The sequence below is a fragment of the Apium graveolens genome, chromosome 7, assembly GCF_009905375.1.
Source record: "Apium graveolens cultivar Ventura chromosome 7, ASM990537v1, whole genome shotgun sequence".
In the NCBI taxonomy this organism is placed as follows: Eukaryota; Viridiplantae; Streptophyta; class Magnoliopsida; order Apiales; family Apiaceae; genus Apium; species Apium graveolens.
In genome coordinates this window covers 8,415,679-8,434,762 of record NC_133653.1, presented here as the reverse complement: position 1 = coordinate 8,434,762, position 19,084 = coordinate 8,415,679, and the positions used below count along the sequence as shown (strand labels likewise).

General features: G+C 33.4%; 2 protein-coding genes across 2 annotated transcripts; one reads left to right on the top strand and one right to left on the bottom strand.

The window, feature by feature from the left end:
- Positions 1–1,172: 1,172 nt before the first annotated feature.
- On the top strand, positions 1,173–6,376 carry LOC141672870 (GTP-binding protein At2g22870). Its single transcript, XM_074479559.1, has 4 exons — positions 1,173–1,780; positions 4,535–4,604; positions 5,202–5,364; positions 5,790–6,376. The coding sequence occupies exons 1-4, from the start codon at positions 1,294–1,296 to the stop codon at positions 6,006–6,008; spliced, it is 939 nt and encodes a 312-aa protein (XP_074335660.1). The 5' UTR covers positions 1,173–1,293; the 3' UTR covers positions 6,009–6,376.
- A 575-nt stretch (positions 6,377–6,951) lies between these two features.
- Positions 6,952–13,090, bottom strand: LOC141671942 (uncharacterized). The gene is made up of 6 exons (XM_074478397.1): positions 12,717–13,090; positions 9,610–9,731; positions 9,148–9,238; positions 8,715–8,844; positions 8,506–8,576; positions 6,952–7,660 (listed from the first exon to the last, which is right to left on the bottom strand). The coding sequence occupies exons 1-6, from the start codon at positions 13,004–13,006 to the stop codon at positions 7,210–7,212; spliced, it is 1,155 nt and encodes a 384-aa protein (XP_074334498.1). The 5' UTR covers positions 13,007–13,090; the 3' UTR covers positions 6,952–7,209.
- Between the last annotated feature and the right edge of the window lie 5,994 nt (positions 13,091–19,084).

Sequence of the window (19,084 nt, the reverse complement as noted above, 5' to 3'; positions counted from 1 at the left end):
ATATCTTTAATTTCGTAATAGTATTAAATATAAAAATTTCATTATATTAAAATACTCATAAATACGAATCCAACAAGATCACTCATTACTATATTCATTACTATATACGTAAATTAACAGTCAATTGCTTAGCATGAATAGTGTCCAAAGTTAATAGGGAGTAATTAGCAAAAAATGTAGGGTGGTGCTAAATGCACTAAAAATTTAGTTCGTGCAGTAACTGCAAATTACTCTTAAGACCCCATAGGTGTTAAATGCATAGCCTCGTGAATCTAATATGCATAGAATTCAACTCGCTGCTTTTATTACTATACTAGTACTAGTATTTTGAACATTTTAAATTTAGCTCACAAATTACTCAATTTACATTTTTTTCCATTTAAACATAATTTTTATTTATCTTTCCAATATAAGTTTTTTATATTTTAAAATTATACTAAAATATCTATTTATTTTTTCAATATCATTTTTATTCCGGATATGATTAAATATATTTCAGACGAATATCGAAATTTTCTATCAATTTAATATATCCAACACTACATATTATGTACTCCAGCCGTCTCATACGAAATATACATTGAGAACGAGGATAACGCTCATTTATAACATATTTGCATAAATTGTTTTAATTTATTTTTTTTTCTAAATAAAATTTTGATATTTGAAGTTTAATACACAAAAAGAAAATTTTAAAATGAGTTATGAAAATGTGTTTTTTATTCACCTTAAAATTCGTGTCAAACATTGAAAAAACTGTATACAATTGAACATGACGGAATGAGTATTTGACATTCAAGATTTTATTAAGATTGTTAAAATTTGCTTTTATAAAAAAGAATGTTTTTTTTCAACTAATAATTTATAAAAAATATTTTGAATCAATTTAAAAACTTCCAAAATAGATATCAAAATTTTAATTTGACGACTCTTACTATCTAAGCATAACAATTACAAACGGATAGGAACAAGTTTAGAAAACAAAAAAAATCCCGGATTTACACTAAAAAGAAGCAAATGTATAACATTAAACATGCACCGTTATTTTTGTTACACAGAAAATGAGGAAGGCTATTATAGTAATTACGTATTACTGCGAGAAGCAATTATTTACTACATTTAGCAATTATGAAAATGTACTACCAAAAAAAGGAAAAGATAATAAAAACCTGGCAAATCAAAATATCCAAACCCTTCACACTCCTCTCTTACTTTGAGCACAAAACCTCCCAACTGCAGCTTCTTCTTCTTAAAGATACACATACAATCTATACACACAACAACAAAAAAGTGATGTTAATAACTCATTATCTCCCAAGACTATCCATACCCATCTGCCAATCTCCATTCTTCCACACCCAAATCTTTTTCTTCACAAAACCCAAATTTTCAGTCTCTTCAACCCTTATTTCCCCACCAAAAATCTCACATTTTTCATCAACTTCCACAATTCCATCACTTACCCATCAAGAAACTACTAATTCTGAAGAACCCCATCTGCAAATTTCACTTGAAAAGCTGTTTGTTCCACCTGATACTGAGATTTCAGCCACAGATGTGCCAAGAATATTGAAGGGGTCTAATATTGTGGTTAGTAAGTATGCTAGAGATGCTCAGATTAGTCAGGCTGAGTTTATAAAAAGTAGTGTTGATACTGAGAGTTGTCCTTCTGATGGTGCTCCTGAGTTTGCTCTTGTTGGGAGGTCTAATGTGGGGAAATCTTCTTTGTTGAATTCGCTTGTTAGGCGAAAGAAGCTGGCTTTAACTTCCAAGAAGCCCGGTATGATGTCTATACGATTACTTAGATATTGTCCTTGGTGATGTCTTAGTGTAAAGACAGAATCTTTGTTGTTGTTTTATGTTAATAATGTAGATGATAATTTGATAAATTAAGTGGTGTGGTGTACTCGAATACGTATATGTGATTGTTTTTTGTTTCGGTTTTCTTGGTAATTTCTTAATGTAAAGATTGAATCTTTGTTATTGTTTAGTTATATACTGATAATGTAGATGGTAATTTATAAAAATTAAGTGTTACGTGGTGTACCAGAATACATATATATAACTGTTATTGGTTTCGGTGTTCTTGGTGATTCTTAAATGTAAAGATAGAGTCGTTGTTGTTTTTATATACTGATAATGTAGATGATGATTTGATCAAATTAAGTGGTGTGTAGTGTACCTTAATACGTGTATGTAACTGTTTTCCGTTTCGGTGTTCTTGATGATTTTTAAATGTAAAGGTTGAATCTTTATCATTCTTATGTATTGATACTTTGATAGGGATTGAGTAGAAGGTGAACTATGTAGTCTTAAAAAAATAAAAATATATGTTTCAATTAGTCCTCCGTTGGGCCTTGGCAACAGCGTGTGTTTTTTGTGGAGTTGGGGTATCAGTTTGAACATGGTACCCTATATTATGTTTTACAAAATTTAATTTGGAAACTAAGGTTGGATATTGTCCCTTAAAGGTGGTCTTTGATCCACGCCCCCTCTTCAATCTGAGAATGTGAGATTTCAAGGGAGTCGAAGTATTAATATATACGAGTTGATTAAGCCTCTATAGTCCTCTACTAGCACATTAAATTTTTTGAAGAGTGGGTAATAACACTATGTGATGTTAGATAGTTGAGTCAAAGATAAGATGATACAACAGGTAGAAAGAAATGTAACTCTGTATTGGTAGTATGAATAAAACAGAGCTGATTGAGTCATGTTGGGTAATGGTATTGGGGTCTATCTAGCAGAGTGGAGAGTTATATTGGGTTTTGGGCGTCTATCTAGCAGAGTGGAGAAATGTTGTTTCTTTGAAGGATGATAAAAATCAATGGAAGAGGATGAGGTAGATTAGTACATTAATGACGTTTATCTAATTCTTTAATATATCAGTGTCGGGCAGGTGCCTCCTTTATTCGTATGGATACCTGTACTGGCATGCCAATACGTGTAACGTGTCATGTGTGGTAGACCGGAGGTCTGGGGTCAGGAAACTAAGTGCTCCTTATTTTCAGGTAGGAAGAAGTCAAAGCAGGAAAGTGAATAATAGAAAAGATATAGGAACTTTATTTGGCGCTTTCCTGTAGACAAATTATGGCTGCCTTTTGAAGAATCCACTGGGGATATTTAAAAAGGGGTACTGTGCATTTGGAAGTACTCCCTCCGTCCCACTGGATTGTTTACGTTACTTTTCGGCACGCTTTTCAATGCTCGTTTAAAGTTTAGTTTCATAATTTTTTTTTAAAATTTTTTTTCTTTGAATAAAAGTTTTATGTTTAAACTTTTATTCAAAAAATTTTTTTTTGAAAAAACATTATGAAACTATACTTTATAGAAGACTCGAAATTCGTGCCGAATAGTAACGTAAACATCCCAGTGGGACGGAGGGAGTAATAAATTACTTGTCAGGATATGAAACATTCTACAGATTACTGAATTATTTGTTAAAATGCCTAGCTATATGTTTGTCCTAAAAATGCTCTATAGTTTGAATTACCCACGAGCCATATAATTCATCCATTTGATTAACGTCTTCCTCATCACTTATAAATATCAAGCTCCTTTCCCCTCCCCGTGAACAGTCATGGTTATGGATTTGAATCCTCATATTGGGCCCCTCGTTAAGAACCCCTTTTGTCCTGCGGAAAAATTGATCAAACAAATACTCATAGTTGGACTTGGGGGTGTATATTAATTGATAAAACTCCAGAATTTTACATTATTGTTGTAGGATGAGAACAGTTCTGAAGTGTTTGCACTGTCATGAGCCTATAGTACAAGGACATTGATGTTTGCTAATTATTACAATAAATAATTTTTGTCATGATTCTGGAACAATAACTTTTCAATTTTTTAGTTTAGTGAAACAAGTTGAATGATTCACATTAGAATTTGACCTTCTACAAGGGTTTAGATACATAAGGATCTTTACTAAACTTTACTAAAGACCACGTGAATGAATTCACGAGGTTTGACATGAGAGGGTGTTTGGAAACATCTATTTTATTTTAAATGATGGATTTCAAATAACAGGATTTGAGTTGTCATTTCAAATTCTCATGTTTATACTAATATTTCAATGTCTTGGATTTCAAATAAAATCCAAATCCAAATTTCCAAACATGTTATTTGATCAAATCCAGAATTTCAAATGAAGCCCGGGTTTCCAAATGGGGCATGAGGCAATTTGGAATTGTCATGGACTAAATTATGATGACAAACTAGAACATGGAGAGAACATTGAGTTAAATGATTTAGAAAACACAATGGCTTGAATATATTGTTAATCGTTCATTTTATTTAAACATATGTAATATGAATTCATATTTCTCAAATGATACCCAAGTAATTAAGCAAAAGACCCTGAATATAAAAAAAGATTCAGAAATCTGCAAATGAATGACTTTAAATGCAAATGTAGTACAAGTTAGGTACATTGATAGATTTAGATAGACATTTACTGTATGAAGAATTAATGGTAGATTTTTTTTTTGTAATGGAACTTTGATATGTATATTAATGTTTTGCCTCCTTGCAGGAAAGACACAATGCATCAACCATTTCCGTATTAATGATAGTTGGTATCTGGTGGATCTGCCTGGATTTGGGTATGTATCGGTTCTAACATAACATAATATATCAATTCTCAAGTATAACTAACAGGAAAGTGTACAAGTGTCTTTGATTGGTTTAAAAACAAGAATATTCAAAATTTCAAGGACCCTTGTGCTTCCTGTTACTTTGTGGATTTAGCAGTATTCTCTTAACACTGTTCGTTTAAATTGAAGGGAAAATATAAAATAACTAAACGAATGAAATATTTCAACGTTTGTCGGAGTAGACATCAAACTTTGGTGTACTAGAACATCGTATAGCGGTTGAATGGATTTTGGTATAGCTCTTTGTTCTCTTTATGTACTTTTTAGAACACACCAGTACAAAGCGTTACATTAAATTGGCCTGTAGAATGAGATTCTAAACTCGTTTATTTTTTGTGTTATTTACCCATCTCAGATCAATTAAACTTTTCATTTGTATTTCAGTATATATCAAACTGTTTCAATATGTTAAGAGCCTCCAAAGCATGCTCCATTGAGACTTGAAAATTTATGTTCATAAAAATTTGGCTTAGGATGACTGTTAATTTTCAGTTTGTCTTGACAGTTGGTTGACCCACTGACTCAAATCTTTTAAACATTAAACAGTTATGCATCTGCACCAAAAGAACTTAGGACAGATTGGGCCAAGTTCACTAAAGATTATTTTCTGAATCGATCAACTCTAGTCTCGGTTTTTCTTCTCATTGATGCTAGCATTCCGGCCAAGAAAATTGATCTTGAATATGCAAGTTGGCTGGGTCAAAACCAGGTACTCATCAGCATTTACTTTTGAATTTAGAAGACAGATAAGGTTCTTCTGCATTCTTATTACGCATCGATTGCTGCAACTTAATTGTATGATTAGAATCCTACTTCTGCTTGTTTATGCTGTGCGTGAAGTTTTGCAAAAAAAACCATTTTCTTTCTCTTTTTTTTTAAAGATTCTATATTTTTGCAGAGTCATGTAAAATGATAACAATATGATATTGCAATGCTGTCCCCTGTTATGTTTAATCATAACTTTAAATTCGATTAATAATTTCCTCAATATAGAAATAATAATTTAAAAATCATCATTAGTGACTCCTAGAATCACTGAAACTGACTTGATAATTCATCATAAAACTGTACTGTGCCTGCAGTTTTAGAAGCTGCTAAATTTTAAGCTTACATATGCTGGTTCTTACTTTTCAGATTCCTATGACTTTAGTCTTTACAAAATGTGACAAGCGAAAAAAGAAAAAGAATGGAGGAAAACCACCTGAAGAAAATGTGCAAGATTTTCAAGAGTTAATACAAGAGTTCTTTCAAGCAGCACCACCTTGGATCATGACTAGCAGTGTAACCAATCAAGGCCGCGATGAGATACTCTTGCACATGGCTCAGTTGCGAAACTACTGGCTTAAACATTAAGAAGATTCAAGAAAGTTCAAGTACTGAAACTCATCTTGCCTAGCTTCTTGACCGACAAGTTCTTTGCAGCAAAAGGTTTCATATTTTTAGAATATTTTAATTTCAGCTCTTGCATGTGCTCGGAAACCTGTAAACTTCTCTTGCGGCAACAGGTGTCATTCTGTATCAATCCCAGCCGAGGAAGTAGCAAGACACTTTTCTGCTAGAACTGACATGTTGCCTCCGTGCAATCACGGTGTACGCCTGGTTAAGTTCATATGTGAACTAACTGAAAATTGTAGTAGTAAAACATGAGAAAGACATCATCATACAACTTACAAACTATTAGTTTGATCTTCAATCAATGTTCAGTTTTTTTCATTTAAGAACATGACTAGCAAATTATTGAAACTTTTATTGTTCATTAGGAAACATCAAACATGCATCTCTACTTCGGCAGTTATTTGAAATATCCATGTTCCTCTCTCTTTTAACTTCATTTAATCTTTTTATATTATAGTCTTCTCTCCAGGTTGAAATAACATTTTCCATCGACTTTGATCCTTTAAATAATTCATTTTTCAGTTTTGTACCCATATTTTATGTTCTTATACGATTCATACATTTAATTTGACCCTATTCAATTATAGAATATTAAAATTTTCACTTCAATTAAATTAATGTTATTTCTTATATTTATGGGAAGCCTATTAAAGATTATTCAAGTAATCATAAAATTTTGGTGTGTTTATTAATATAATTTATCATATAAAATATATGAATACATATTTAACATTTTGGTAAGTTCATTAATATATTTCACCGTATAAAAAATATATAAATACATATTTAATCAAAAAAATAAGTCAATAATTTAAAAAGAAAAAAATTGTTAACGTATGTAAAATGTATTGAGCTAAAAATCCCATTTAGTTGGCTATATTAGCAAACTTCAGAAAAGTCAGATAGCTAAATCAATCATTAAAAATCTCCGATGACTGCTCATCAATATACAGTACAATGAACCATCACTGACTTGTAGTATCATACTTCAGAATACAGACTCTGATGTTCTCAAATTATGGGGTAACAAAAGCACAACAAGCCTGGTCAATTCAAGAACACAAGTATACAAGTCATGGGACAATCAATGTTTAAATCTAGTACATCTGTTTGACCTCTAATTCATGTTGGATTAACCTCATTTCAAGCATCCATCTACTCACATTCTCAACGGTTTTAACCCAAGAGATGCCCTAAGCCTGTTTGCTTCCGCAATTTCTGGATCTGGGTGGTCCGTTCCATCATCCTTCTTCTCCTTTTTCTCCTTCTTCTCTTTCCTTTCCTTCTTCTTCACGTCATCACGGGTACCATCTTCAAGACCATCACCATGCTTTCTTGGGCTAGCACTTCCACGATGTCTCCTACGGCGTTCTTCTCCATCACGATCTTTCCGATCCCTACTTCTACTTCGGCTTCTTGAATGACTCCTCCGCCTAACACGGTCCCTATCTCGTCTATCTCGCTCTCTACCTTCTCTATCCCTTTCTCTCTCCCTATCTCGGCCATAGTCCTTTTCATCTCTCAGGCGATAACGGTCCCTGTCTCTGTCACGCCCTCTTCCACGGTCTCTATCATAATCTCGATCATATTCTCGATCATAATCTCGGTCCCTGCAAAAGGATGTAAAGAACAAAATATATGGAAGGTTAAGCTCCAAACACAGAAACAATTAAGAGTCTACAACGATACAAACGGTGTCTATACAAATTAATTCCATAAAATACCATTTTGCAGAATAACTTTGCAAACACTTGCATAGAAAATTAAAACAATTTAGCAGGACATTTAATAAAGCACTTTTGATGAGAAAAAATTACTATCGTTGGCTTTTATTGAGACTCTGCAAGACAGTAAGCGCATTTCAGTAATTTAATATGATCAACAAGTAAACCAAACAGTACACGTATGATTTTTAAACATTTACAATTTTACGTGCGCAAAAACAAGCCAGAAACCCCATCTCCACCCCAATCCCCATCCGAACAAAACCATTGAAAAAGAGGGACACGATATTAATTCCAGTTTATGCATAATACATTCTATTTCTAGGCCACAGTGCTCAAACTCGATTTGATTGTGAAACCAATATGGAGCCCAGATCATAACATACACACTCACACCGTGAGTGAAGATTTTAAAAGCAAGTTTAAGTTTACAAAATTAAAATGTGAAAAAGCAGGACTGTGTGATCCATCATACTTCTCGCCATACACTGTCAGTATAGAGAAACCTGGCAGGATCATACCTCATTGTAGGAAGCTGTTTTATGCCTCTGTTGCTTTAATAGCTAAAACAGTTGCACATATATCTTTTTTAGGTGAATGTGTTTCAACGTGTGTGCAAGTGTGTTGGTGAAATTTAACAACAGCTTTCACGACTTGTAGACTAGTAACCTATACATACAGGCCTAATATAATTTGTCAAGTAAACCACAACATCTAGGAGAAATATATACCTGTATCTATGACTGTCTCGTCCTCTTTCTCTGTCTCTTTCCCTGGCAGGGCTGCGTCCACGGTAATGAGCCTGTACCGGTAAAAGAGAAATCAACAAATGTAAGCTCAGAATAAGACCATAACAAACAACTTTATCCATCTAGAAAGTAGAAGCACAAACAGTATTTCTTGAACAAAAATCACTTCATCAGAGGATATTGTTATTTACCTTGTCATGATCCGCATCTTCTACATCAGCCATGATATGATCATCCTCGTCTTTTTCCTCTTCCTCCTCAAAGTCATCTTCAAGTGCACTTTTTCTAGGTTCTAGTGCACCAATAGTTTCGATAGTCCATCTGCAATTAAGATTTTAATTTTAAATAACTGAAGAAAAGCAATAGCGGAAGAAAAAAGAGACAGTTACCAAATAAGCAACCCGGCCCACCAACCATGGGCATGATGTTTTAGAACCAAATAAGCAATTGTCTCGCACACCCACAAAAATGCAGAGTTGAAAACAGAAACGAGACTTGGCAAAAAAAAATACAATCTAAGATGAACTGGAAAAGTAAAACGATGCAGCAAACATATTACATAACAAAATATTCTGATATATATGTAAAGAGACGAAGACGTGGAACAATTATAAGAAAAATTACCTTTTCTTCATACGCGGCAGAGCAATATCACAAGAATAATCTTTCGTCAAAAGCTCATCAATAACCTCATCCATATGTGTCAGAGCAAAACCTGACAAAATCATTTTCTTAGCACAGAACAACAATAATTTTATGAAGGTGTATAACAACCACTTGAGCAAAATGCAAAAAAAAAAACCATTTCAACAAAATTAATACTCCCTCCGTCCCTTTCAATTGTTTACATTTTTTAGAGAGTGTCCGACACGCATTTTAAGGTGCATATAAAGTATAGTTCCGTAATTTTTTTTACAATTTTGTTTTTCTGAATAAAAATTAAAACATTCAACTTTTATTCAGAAAAAGAAAATTGTAAAAATAAGCTACATAACTATACATTTTATGCACCTTAAAATGCGTGCCGGACACTTCCTCAAAAATGTAAACAATTGGAAGGGACTGAGGGAGTAGTAAATAACTTACTTCCGTCAGCTAATTGACGCTTCAATTTTCGATAGTCATTGTACAAAGGCTCCAAGTAACGGTAAACATCAATATCAGTCCCAGTAAGCCTCAAATAAAAAGCTCCAAGAACTCTTACATACCTGCAATTCAATATTAAGTAACAATTAAGCATTTCATTTCAATTCTCAACCAAAACACCAACATATATACTGTGCATTTTTAAATACTATACAGTAATCACTTCTATGCATATAGTATTTCCTCTGATCAATAGATTCTAATATTAAATAAGTAACAATAACTTGTACTTCCATTTGCAAATAATACACCAACATACTGTATGTATGTGTGTGTGTTCAGACTCGTATCCAAAGTTATCACGGCGCCAAGTCGACCCTCGAGTACCTTCGTGAAGACTAGTCGACAAGTTTCCCGACTAGTCGTAAAAAGTCGACAAAGTGTTCATTATACATATAATTACTATATTTAATATATAATATAGTTGAACAAGTTAGTTTTATGATTTAAATTAAAGTAATAGAATAATAAGTTCAAGATAAGCATGGTACACCACAAATTAGGTTATGAAGGCCGGGCGACCTTCACATCAACTAGTCGACGACAAGTCAGGCTTCGGCGCTTGAGTTCTTCGTGATAACAATGCTCGTATCAATACAGTACGGACTTGTATACGGACTTGTACATTGTGTTCCCTCTCAAAACTCTATTACAGCTCGAAATTTATAGAAGTGACGTATATACATATTTGCATACATAATACTCTAAGCTAGTATATCATGTAACATAATATTACGGACTTGTGACATAGCATCACTTTTTAGGCAGCTTGGCCCTTAGCTGGGCATTTTCTTTTGAAGAATGGTGATTTTCTTTTCCGGGATCCTTATGTAAGCAAGGAAAGACCGGAGAACAGAGTGCTTAGTGGTGGTACACGGGCAAGAATGTCGTCGTTAAGCTGATCCTGGTATTTCTTGGCAGCAGACTTGGGGAAGAGTGCCTGCTCAGCGGGTGATAACGCGGCAGCGGCCGCTTCTTGTCAGCTTCATTGTGCTTTTGTTGGTTGTTTTTCACCAAAGTCACAAGCACATATATAGCCACAACAATGAGATCTGCCTTAATGATAGCTAGTAGTAAGAATGATCATTAGGGCACATCTCATTGTATATATTGTATATATGTGCTTATGACTTTTACGAAAAACAACCAACAAAATCACAATGAAGCAGCAAAATGAAAAGAAGAAGCAGCCGCCGCCGCGTCTACCACTCGCTGAGCAAGCTCTCCTCCCTAAGTCTCCCGGCGGCGGCGTCTACCACTCGATGAGCAAGCTCTCCTCCCTAAGTCCGCTGCCAAGAAATAAGTCTGTTGCCAAGAAATACCAGGATCAGCTTAATGACAACATTCTTGCTCTCATGATCGTCACCCCCCTCACTACCACTAAGCACTATGTTCTCCGGTCTTCCCTTGCTTACATAAGGACCCTGGAAAACTTACATAAGGACCCTGGAAAAGGAAATCACCATTCTTGAAATGGAAAATGCCCAACTAAGCGCCAAGCTACCTAAAAAGTGATGCTATGATTTTCGTTGTTTGTAATAAACTATTATTGTAGTCAAACACCAACATCTTTTAGTTAATGTCCACCAAAACACTAACACCTCTATACTTCTAAATTGAAAGACATCTATCTACTTTTAAATTAATTTTTTTAAAGGTAATTAATGAATTGTATCTAAATTTAATTAAATAGAGTTAAATTAACATTTATTTACTTTTAAATTGATTTGGTATTCACTAAATAATTATATAACTATTTATTAAAATTTTATACATTAAATCTCAAGTACTAACATGAATTGACTTCTACTCTCTATAGACATTGTTTTGTATAAAATGGAAAATATTATTTTAGCAATAATTAAGTAATAGTAGATTAATTTTAAACTAAAAATCATTGGTTTAACTATTTTTTAGTATTCATCCCATCGTCTATTATCTTAAAGTTAAAAAAAACATTTTTTAAAAGCAACGATTTATGAGTTGTATTTAAATTTTATTAGAGTAATATTAAATTAAGTAAAATAACATCTATTTACTTTTAATTTGAAAAACAATCAACATACTATGTGTGTGTTCGGACTCGTTTGAAAACTATACGGACTTTTACACTCATATCATTCCCTCTCAAAACTCAATTACAGCACGAAAATTATAGAAGTGACACATATACAAATATGCATACACTAAGCCAGTGTATCATGTTTGTCTGTGTTAATACACTTAAAATTACACAGCATACACTCCGATTGGTAAATAATACTATTATGCAGAGTGTCTCTGTGTGTGAATATATCATGAATAAAACATTAACTTAGCAGTATACTACTGTGTATGAAACTGACTCAATAACAATGTGCCAATCAAAAGAAACAATTCACGAGTATGTATACTTCAAATCACAAATAAATAAATAACATAAAGTGTGTTGTGTGTCTGTCAATAGATTTAAATTAGACGCATACTCCCTCTCTCTCTCTCTCTCTCCCCCTCTCTCCCTCTCTCTCCCTCTCTCTCAGCTAGAGTTTAAAAATTAGAAAACACAAATGCTAGACTCGTAATCCTCGTTTGCCATCAACTTCAACAACAAACTTAATCACACAGTATACACTCGTAATTTTCGTTTTCCTTTTCGGTAATTCACAAACTAAAACAGCAAGACACGCGAATATACACAATCTCTAACTTGTAACCTCATTCTCTCTCTCTCTCTCTCTCTCTCTCTCTCTCTCACACACACACACACACAAATAAGCTCAATTATGGATAGCAATTTTAAAAACAATAACTCTCTCTCTCCCTCCCTCCATCTCTCTCTATGTCTCTCTTTCTATTGCGGTTTGTGCGGTTTGATGATCACCCCTGTCTCTAAGTGATAAGCTCAATTACAGTAAGCAATTTCTCTCTCGCTCTCATCTCTCTCTCTCTCTGATAAGCTTAAGTACACTTTGGCAATTCAAAAAACGATAACTCTCACTCTCTCCCTCTCTCCAAACTCAATCACAATCACCATTTCAAAAACACAACAAACAGAAACAAACACTTACTTATAATCCTCATTTTTAATAAACTCAACAACAATATCCTTCTCCGGCTGAATCTGAAGCATCTTCGTAACCAAACACATAAACGGCGTCGGCCTCCGATTACCACCATGAGTACCACCAATATGATCCAGCTCCATCGCCTTATCAACCAGCGTTTCAGCAGTCAATCCAAAACACTGCTCCTTCCAATACGTGTTCTGGTAAATCTTGTTTCGAAGAATCTTCTCAATTAGGTTTTGGGGATTCGTGCCCTTTATGTTCTTCGCCGCCGGGTCCGTACGGTTCGCCATTGTGTGGGTGTGGGTGTGAGAGAGAGAGAGAGAGAGATTTGGGGGTTTTGAAACCCTAGGCTAAGCTAGCAGTTTAACACCCTGTTTGTTTGTTTGAATTGAATATATACACTGTATTAAGCATGGAAATATTTATTCTTTTTTACTCTCGCCGTCCCAAAATATAACACGTAAAGTCATAGTTACTTACGCATATTTTTTTCTAATTTTTTTTTCTTAAATTAAAATTTAATATGTATATTTTTATTCGGAAAGAAAAAATTTAAAAAATAATTTATAGAGTTATCTATTTTATTCACCTTAAAATATGCGTAAAAAGTCAAATGGTCTTGTATTTTGGAACGAATGAAGTATTCTATTTCGGATTATTTGCACGGTTCTAAAAATTCTGGATTCAACCGATTAATCCCTTACAAAGTACCCGATCGATTTGATTTTTGAAATTTGATTAATCCTTACGAATTTTTCTTTATTGGAGTATATATAATTATTTATTAAAATTAAAATATTATATTAATTTAAATATGAATAATTAATTATGATATAATAAATATATATTTGTTAATAAATAACTAACATAATCATAATAATATATTAAATATAATTTAATATTATAATACATCCGATTTTTACTCTAATTAATTCCCGATTTTCAATTAATTCCAAATTGGTAGATCGATCGATATTCACCGATTTCCCATTTTTAAAACACTAATTATTTGTATTATTTTTTCAAATTTTGTTTTGCATTTTTTGGATGTTAAAAGGATAGGAAAAACAAGCGTCGTGAAAATTAGAAATAAGATATAATCTGTTGAACTACTAATTTAAGATCAAAAGTTGAGAATGAATCGGAGTAAAAATCATAAATTAGTGATTATATTAATTATTTATTAACAATATATATATATATATATATTATGTATAAATTTTATAAATTATTCAAATTTAAACGGATATAGTATTTTAAGTTTAATAAATTATTACATATATACTCCGATAAAGGAAAACTTACAGGTATTAATTAAATTTCAAAAATCAATCGGTCGAGAATCTTGCAGAAAATTAATTGTGAATTAATCAGTTAAGTCGGGGATTTTTAGAACACCGAAATAAGTTAATCGAAAAAAACAAATTTCTTAACAACAAAAAAGTGGGTAATGACCCTCTTTATCACAATTAGAGTAGAATGATCCAAAAATTCATAATATCGGAAAATGGTTTTTTTACAACAAAAAAACGTAATTAAAACTTGTGTTTCTTAAAAATACAAATTGGCCATGCGTTTTTACTAAAAAATAAAACAAAGAAGAATATGAAACACACATTATATTTATGTTTCCGAAAAAAGATGTGAAAACGTATTCGATAAATATGTTTCTTGGACAGAAACAAATAGCCCAACCGCAATTCATCATGCCCAATCGTCCTAACCCAATTGAAAACAATGTTTTTAAAAAAAATCATAAACGCATGTAATAGTTACGTTTATTTGTGATCGTAAGAGCCATTTTTTAGAATAGTGATATTTTGGGATTTTAATTTCAAATTATGATTAAAAATGTTATTTTTTAAAAAAATTATTGCAGTGATTGAGATTTTAGTTTCTTTTAAAAAGGTTAATATTTGACGTTTGATGTGTATGTAAGATTAAATATAAAAAAAATAAAGTCAACTATAAAAGTTCACATGACAGATAAAAGTCGAATTTAAAGGAAACTCAATTGAATAAGTTTTTTAAGCTATCAAATGAGCCGGTGCTTTACATAATCTAGGAATAAAATGAAAATTTTAAATTACGCATAGTTGCAAAAATTTGTATATCGTCAAGAATTACGTTAATATGTCAAGGTATTGTTTTTCCGAATAAGAACATGAAATGGCTGTGAGCGATTCAATGAAAGCGGATTAAACACATGGTTATACGCACGGAACATTTACCTTCGCTTTACATCTCGTAATATATATAATTTTACAATCATGTGGATTGGTATGTAAACGACACATGTCAACCACAAATACGAAATAAGAAAATAACGTTATCCCCGAAGGCACCGGAACGGGGTGGTGTTTGAAAAGTCTGTGATGCTCGAGTTAGTAGAATATTCAGACGAATATAAAATAAAGATAAACAAAATAGATTTAAAGTAAGGTAAACTAAATTCGTCCCCGCTGGATGGTTAAACGGAAATCCCCCGGCAGGTGTTGAATTGATTATAGTTGAACCGTCAATAATAGAATGTTGAATCTAAGTATGTGCACTTTAACCATTAAAGTATATATAAGTATATATGTATGTTATAGTGTGAGGAAAAATTAAGGTAAGTGGCATGCTTTGCTCGAGTCTGTATATAAAGACAATATGATAAACTATTCGTTCGAATTGTCAGCGACCACTTCATCTACGTTGTTAAACAACGATCATCATATTAGTACAAGCACATATATTGGCGAAGTCGGATGGGGGCATCTGGGTGCATGCGCATTCACTAGTTTTGAAATGACTAAAATTTTTTTGTATGGGACCCATAACTTTTCACAATATTTAATGCACAATATTAGACGTTGCCCCCAAACTTTACCTGAAAACCATTGTCTTTCAGTTTTGATATGTTAAAATTAGCTAAAATATTAAGAAGAATATAGCCTTTTTCTATTATTATCCAACACGCGGAACCTCATATTCGGTAACTATTGAGTAATATATTATGGCTCTGCAACTGAACACATATAGCAATACTCCATCTAATTATGTCAACTTGATATATATCCCTAGAGTACGTTTGAATGACCTCACACCAGGTATTAACATACGCAGCAATGTTTCATCTAAGTATGTTAACCAAATATGTAGCTTTGGAACTTACGGGCTTTTGCACCCGTCAGTTAATTGAATTAGATATAACTATAGTTAATTGAATCATATATTTGAATAATGAATCATTAGTTTACAATAAAGTTGATTCAAATATAGTATGGTTAACTCAAATAATATTTTTCGGCACTACAATAAATATGTCAAAAGATTTCATTTCTTTAAAATGTTGATTTCCACGTTAGTAATTGGTCATTTTTCAATAATGATATAAAATTTTACGTATATATAAAGCTCGTAAATTCAAGTTTTTAAGACACCGAGCATTTGTACAATAAAATATGTAAAAAAATTCAAGTTTATCAGCACGAACCCACGCGAGTGTCTCGTATAACGAATTTTAATCATTCAAATGACAATTTTGAAAGTTAAGAGTTTACTCCTTATTTGTCGTTTCTTATTCCTTTTGCGTAATTTCTCCTCCATTTTCATCATTTTGTTCATAATTTATTTTGACAAATATGATTTATGACCTTGCAAATAGCTATTTGTTCTGAAAAATTTTCTAGGTAAGCGAAGGTCGTACTCAGGGTTTGAGACGATTAAGGATAAATTTTTAGGCATTTGAGCTATCCAACCATTCTTGTTCATAATAATTTTTTGATATCTTAGTTACTACAGAAAAAAAAAATATTTTTTAAAATTTAGATGAACCAAAATTATATTAGTAATAAGCATTTGGGACTAAGCTCGGTACATTATAAAGCATTACATTAGTGAACCATAACCACCTACTAAAATTTTATTCTTAAACTGTGCCTAGACCATGGAAAGTATCCAAGCCAAAAAATTAATGAAAGCAAAATGCTGCAAAATGTTTGGATTCTTGCCCTTTCTAACTTTTGTAGACCAAAATATCATAACAACTTTAAATATATGAGAAAATGTCACTTAACAGATAAATCAACCTGAATAAGTTGTAAACGAATTATATTAATTTAAATTTAAAGATAACTCGTTAAATTAAAATATTATTTTTGTAACAAAATTCAATAAATTAAAATTTATTTAATCAGTTAAGCAAATATTGACCTGAATCATGCTACTATGATATTTGATATCATAATCTTAATAATATGAAATTATCACCATGTTAAAAGCACACATCTATTAGGCCCACCATACGTATTTGGACCGATGACAAAAGAAAATTAAGTGGGCCGAAATGTAGTTAGCCCATATCAAACACGATTTACTCCGTTAGAGATCAAGGCGTGGACGTAGTCTGATGCGCTTCAATGGTCACGTTCCTGAATTTTCTCAACCGTCCGAAGAAGTAGGGGATGCAACGTTAAACTGGTGACAGGTTTATATATACGAACATAATTCATTCGTTACGCACACACTCGCTGACTCTGAACACTATCTCGTATTCATTATTACTCACCAGACTAGTCAACTTATTCTCACACTGCAGGTGAATCAAGAGAACAATCCATCTCATTCTTCTCTTTGTAGGGCGAATAAAGGGTAGGTAAACGAAGACTGTTCAAGCAGAAAACTGGTTCCAATATTTGGCGCCGTCTGCGGGAATATGAGATTAATTTTTTAGATTTGAGATGATGACAACCAGCAATTACTAAGAGGGGCCTCTTGGGTTCACCTATCCGAAAACTAACCCCCAGAGGAAACCTTTGGTCACCCCGTGGAACTTGGAAATCGATTTTGATGAAGAAGCTGACATCGTTCCTACTCCTCAAGAACATACGATGTTGAAGAAACTGAGGGCTGAGAAGATTGCTAAAGAAAAAAGGAAATTGAAAGAAGGCGGAGAGGAAGAACTTGAGAAAGCCAAGAAGCAAGAAGCCGATGCTCTAAAATTCAAAGTCATAAAGCTACGAAGGGAAGAGCTAGAACCGGAAGAGAATGCGTTACGGGCGTCGCCGAAAGAAAATGAAGGGGCCAAAAGTTCTCGAAAAGAGAAATGGGTCCATGTTGAAGAAGACGAGTCCACATACTCTGACTCACATCACAGGATAAGGAGGACAAAAATCGCATTGACTTCAGACTCTGAACATGAGGAAGAGGAAGACATCTCCCGAAGAATAATATCCAGGTTGGGGAAAGCAATATTTTGGGATAGAAAATTTAGTCATGAACTGATGGTAACCGAAGAGATCAAAGCCCCTCACCGGGATAAGAGAAGCAATTTTTAAAGATGGCTGAGTTCAAGGGGAGGGGGGACCCCGAAGACCATTATGATAAATATGAGTTGTTGATGACAGACATGGGCCACAACCAGACGATGTTGTGTAAGATGTTCAAGACATATTTGAAAAGAGGGACATATGGTATAAATCACTTCTACGATTAACTAAAGGTAAAGTTCATAATGTACTATTCACATTTATGTTGAAGAGAGAAGGACACCAAAAATCTCATACATTGTACGCAAAGGGAAAATGAATCTCTAGGTGATTACCTGGCTCGATTCAAGGAGGAATCAGGCATGGTCACTAATCTGAACAAGACTAAATCCAGGGGTATTTGACCACCGGGCTGGACCCGATCAAAGGTAAGAAACTCTTATCATCATATTATGATTATTTCCTGAAGTCCCTTAATGATATATATGTGAGGGGTGAGAATATCCGAAGAAAGATGGAAATTCTAGAGGTGTATAGAGAGCCTTGAAGAGAGGATCGCAACCCACAATCAATGCTATAAATACTCCTGATAGTTCAACCGAGACCGAAAGGATGATCGTTGGGTTAATGACAAGAAGTAGTCTGACCAAGGCTTGGAAAGGCAAAGAGTTAGAGAATCGACTGCATTCACACCACTTAACGTGCGATCTCCAAAATTCTCCATGAAATCAAGGGTAAAAAAGGCTTCGTCCGGCCGGCTAAGATGAAGATGGCCGACCACAAGAAGAATACTGATAAGTATTGTAATTACCATCAAGATAAGCGACATAATACCGGTGAATGTTATCACTTAAATAGGTTGATTGAAAAGATGATCAAGGTCGGAGAACTGGATGAGTTTGTAAGGGACCTGAGAAACAAGTTAGGGTTGAACGAAAAGGTACAAAGAACCCAAAGAGAGATATTAGGGAGAAGTGAAAACAATTTCCGGGGACAGCGCCCTCGGCCTTGACAGCAAAAATGCCAGGAAAACGTACACTCGTCAAGTTTATAATCTATATCAATTCAGTCATGTTAGACAAACTATGCCTCTCTTCTTTACCGAAGAGGATTACG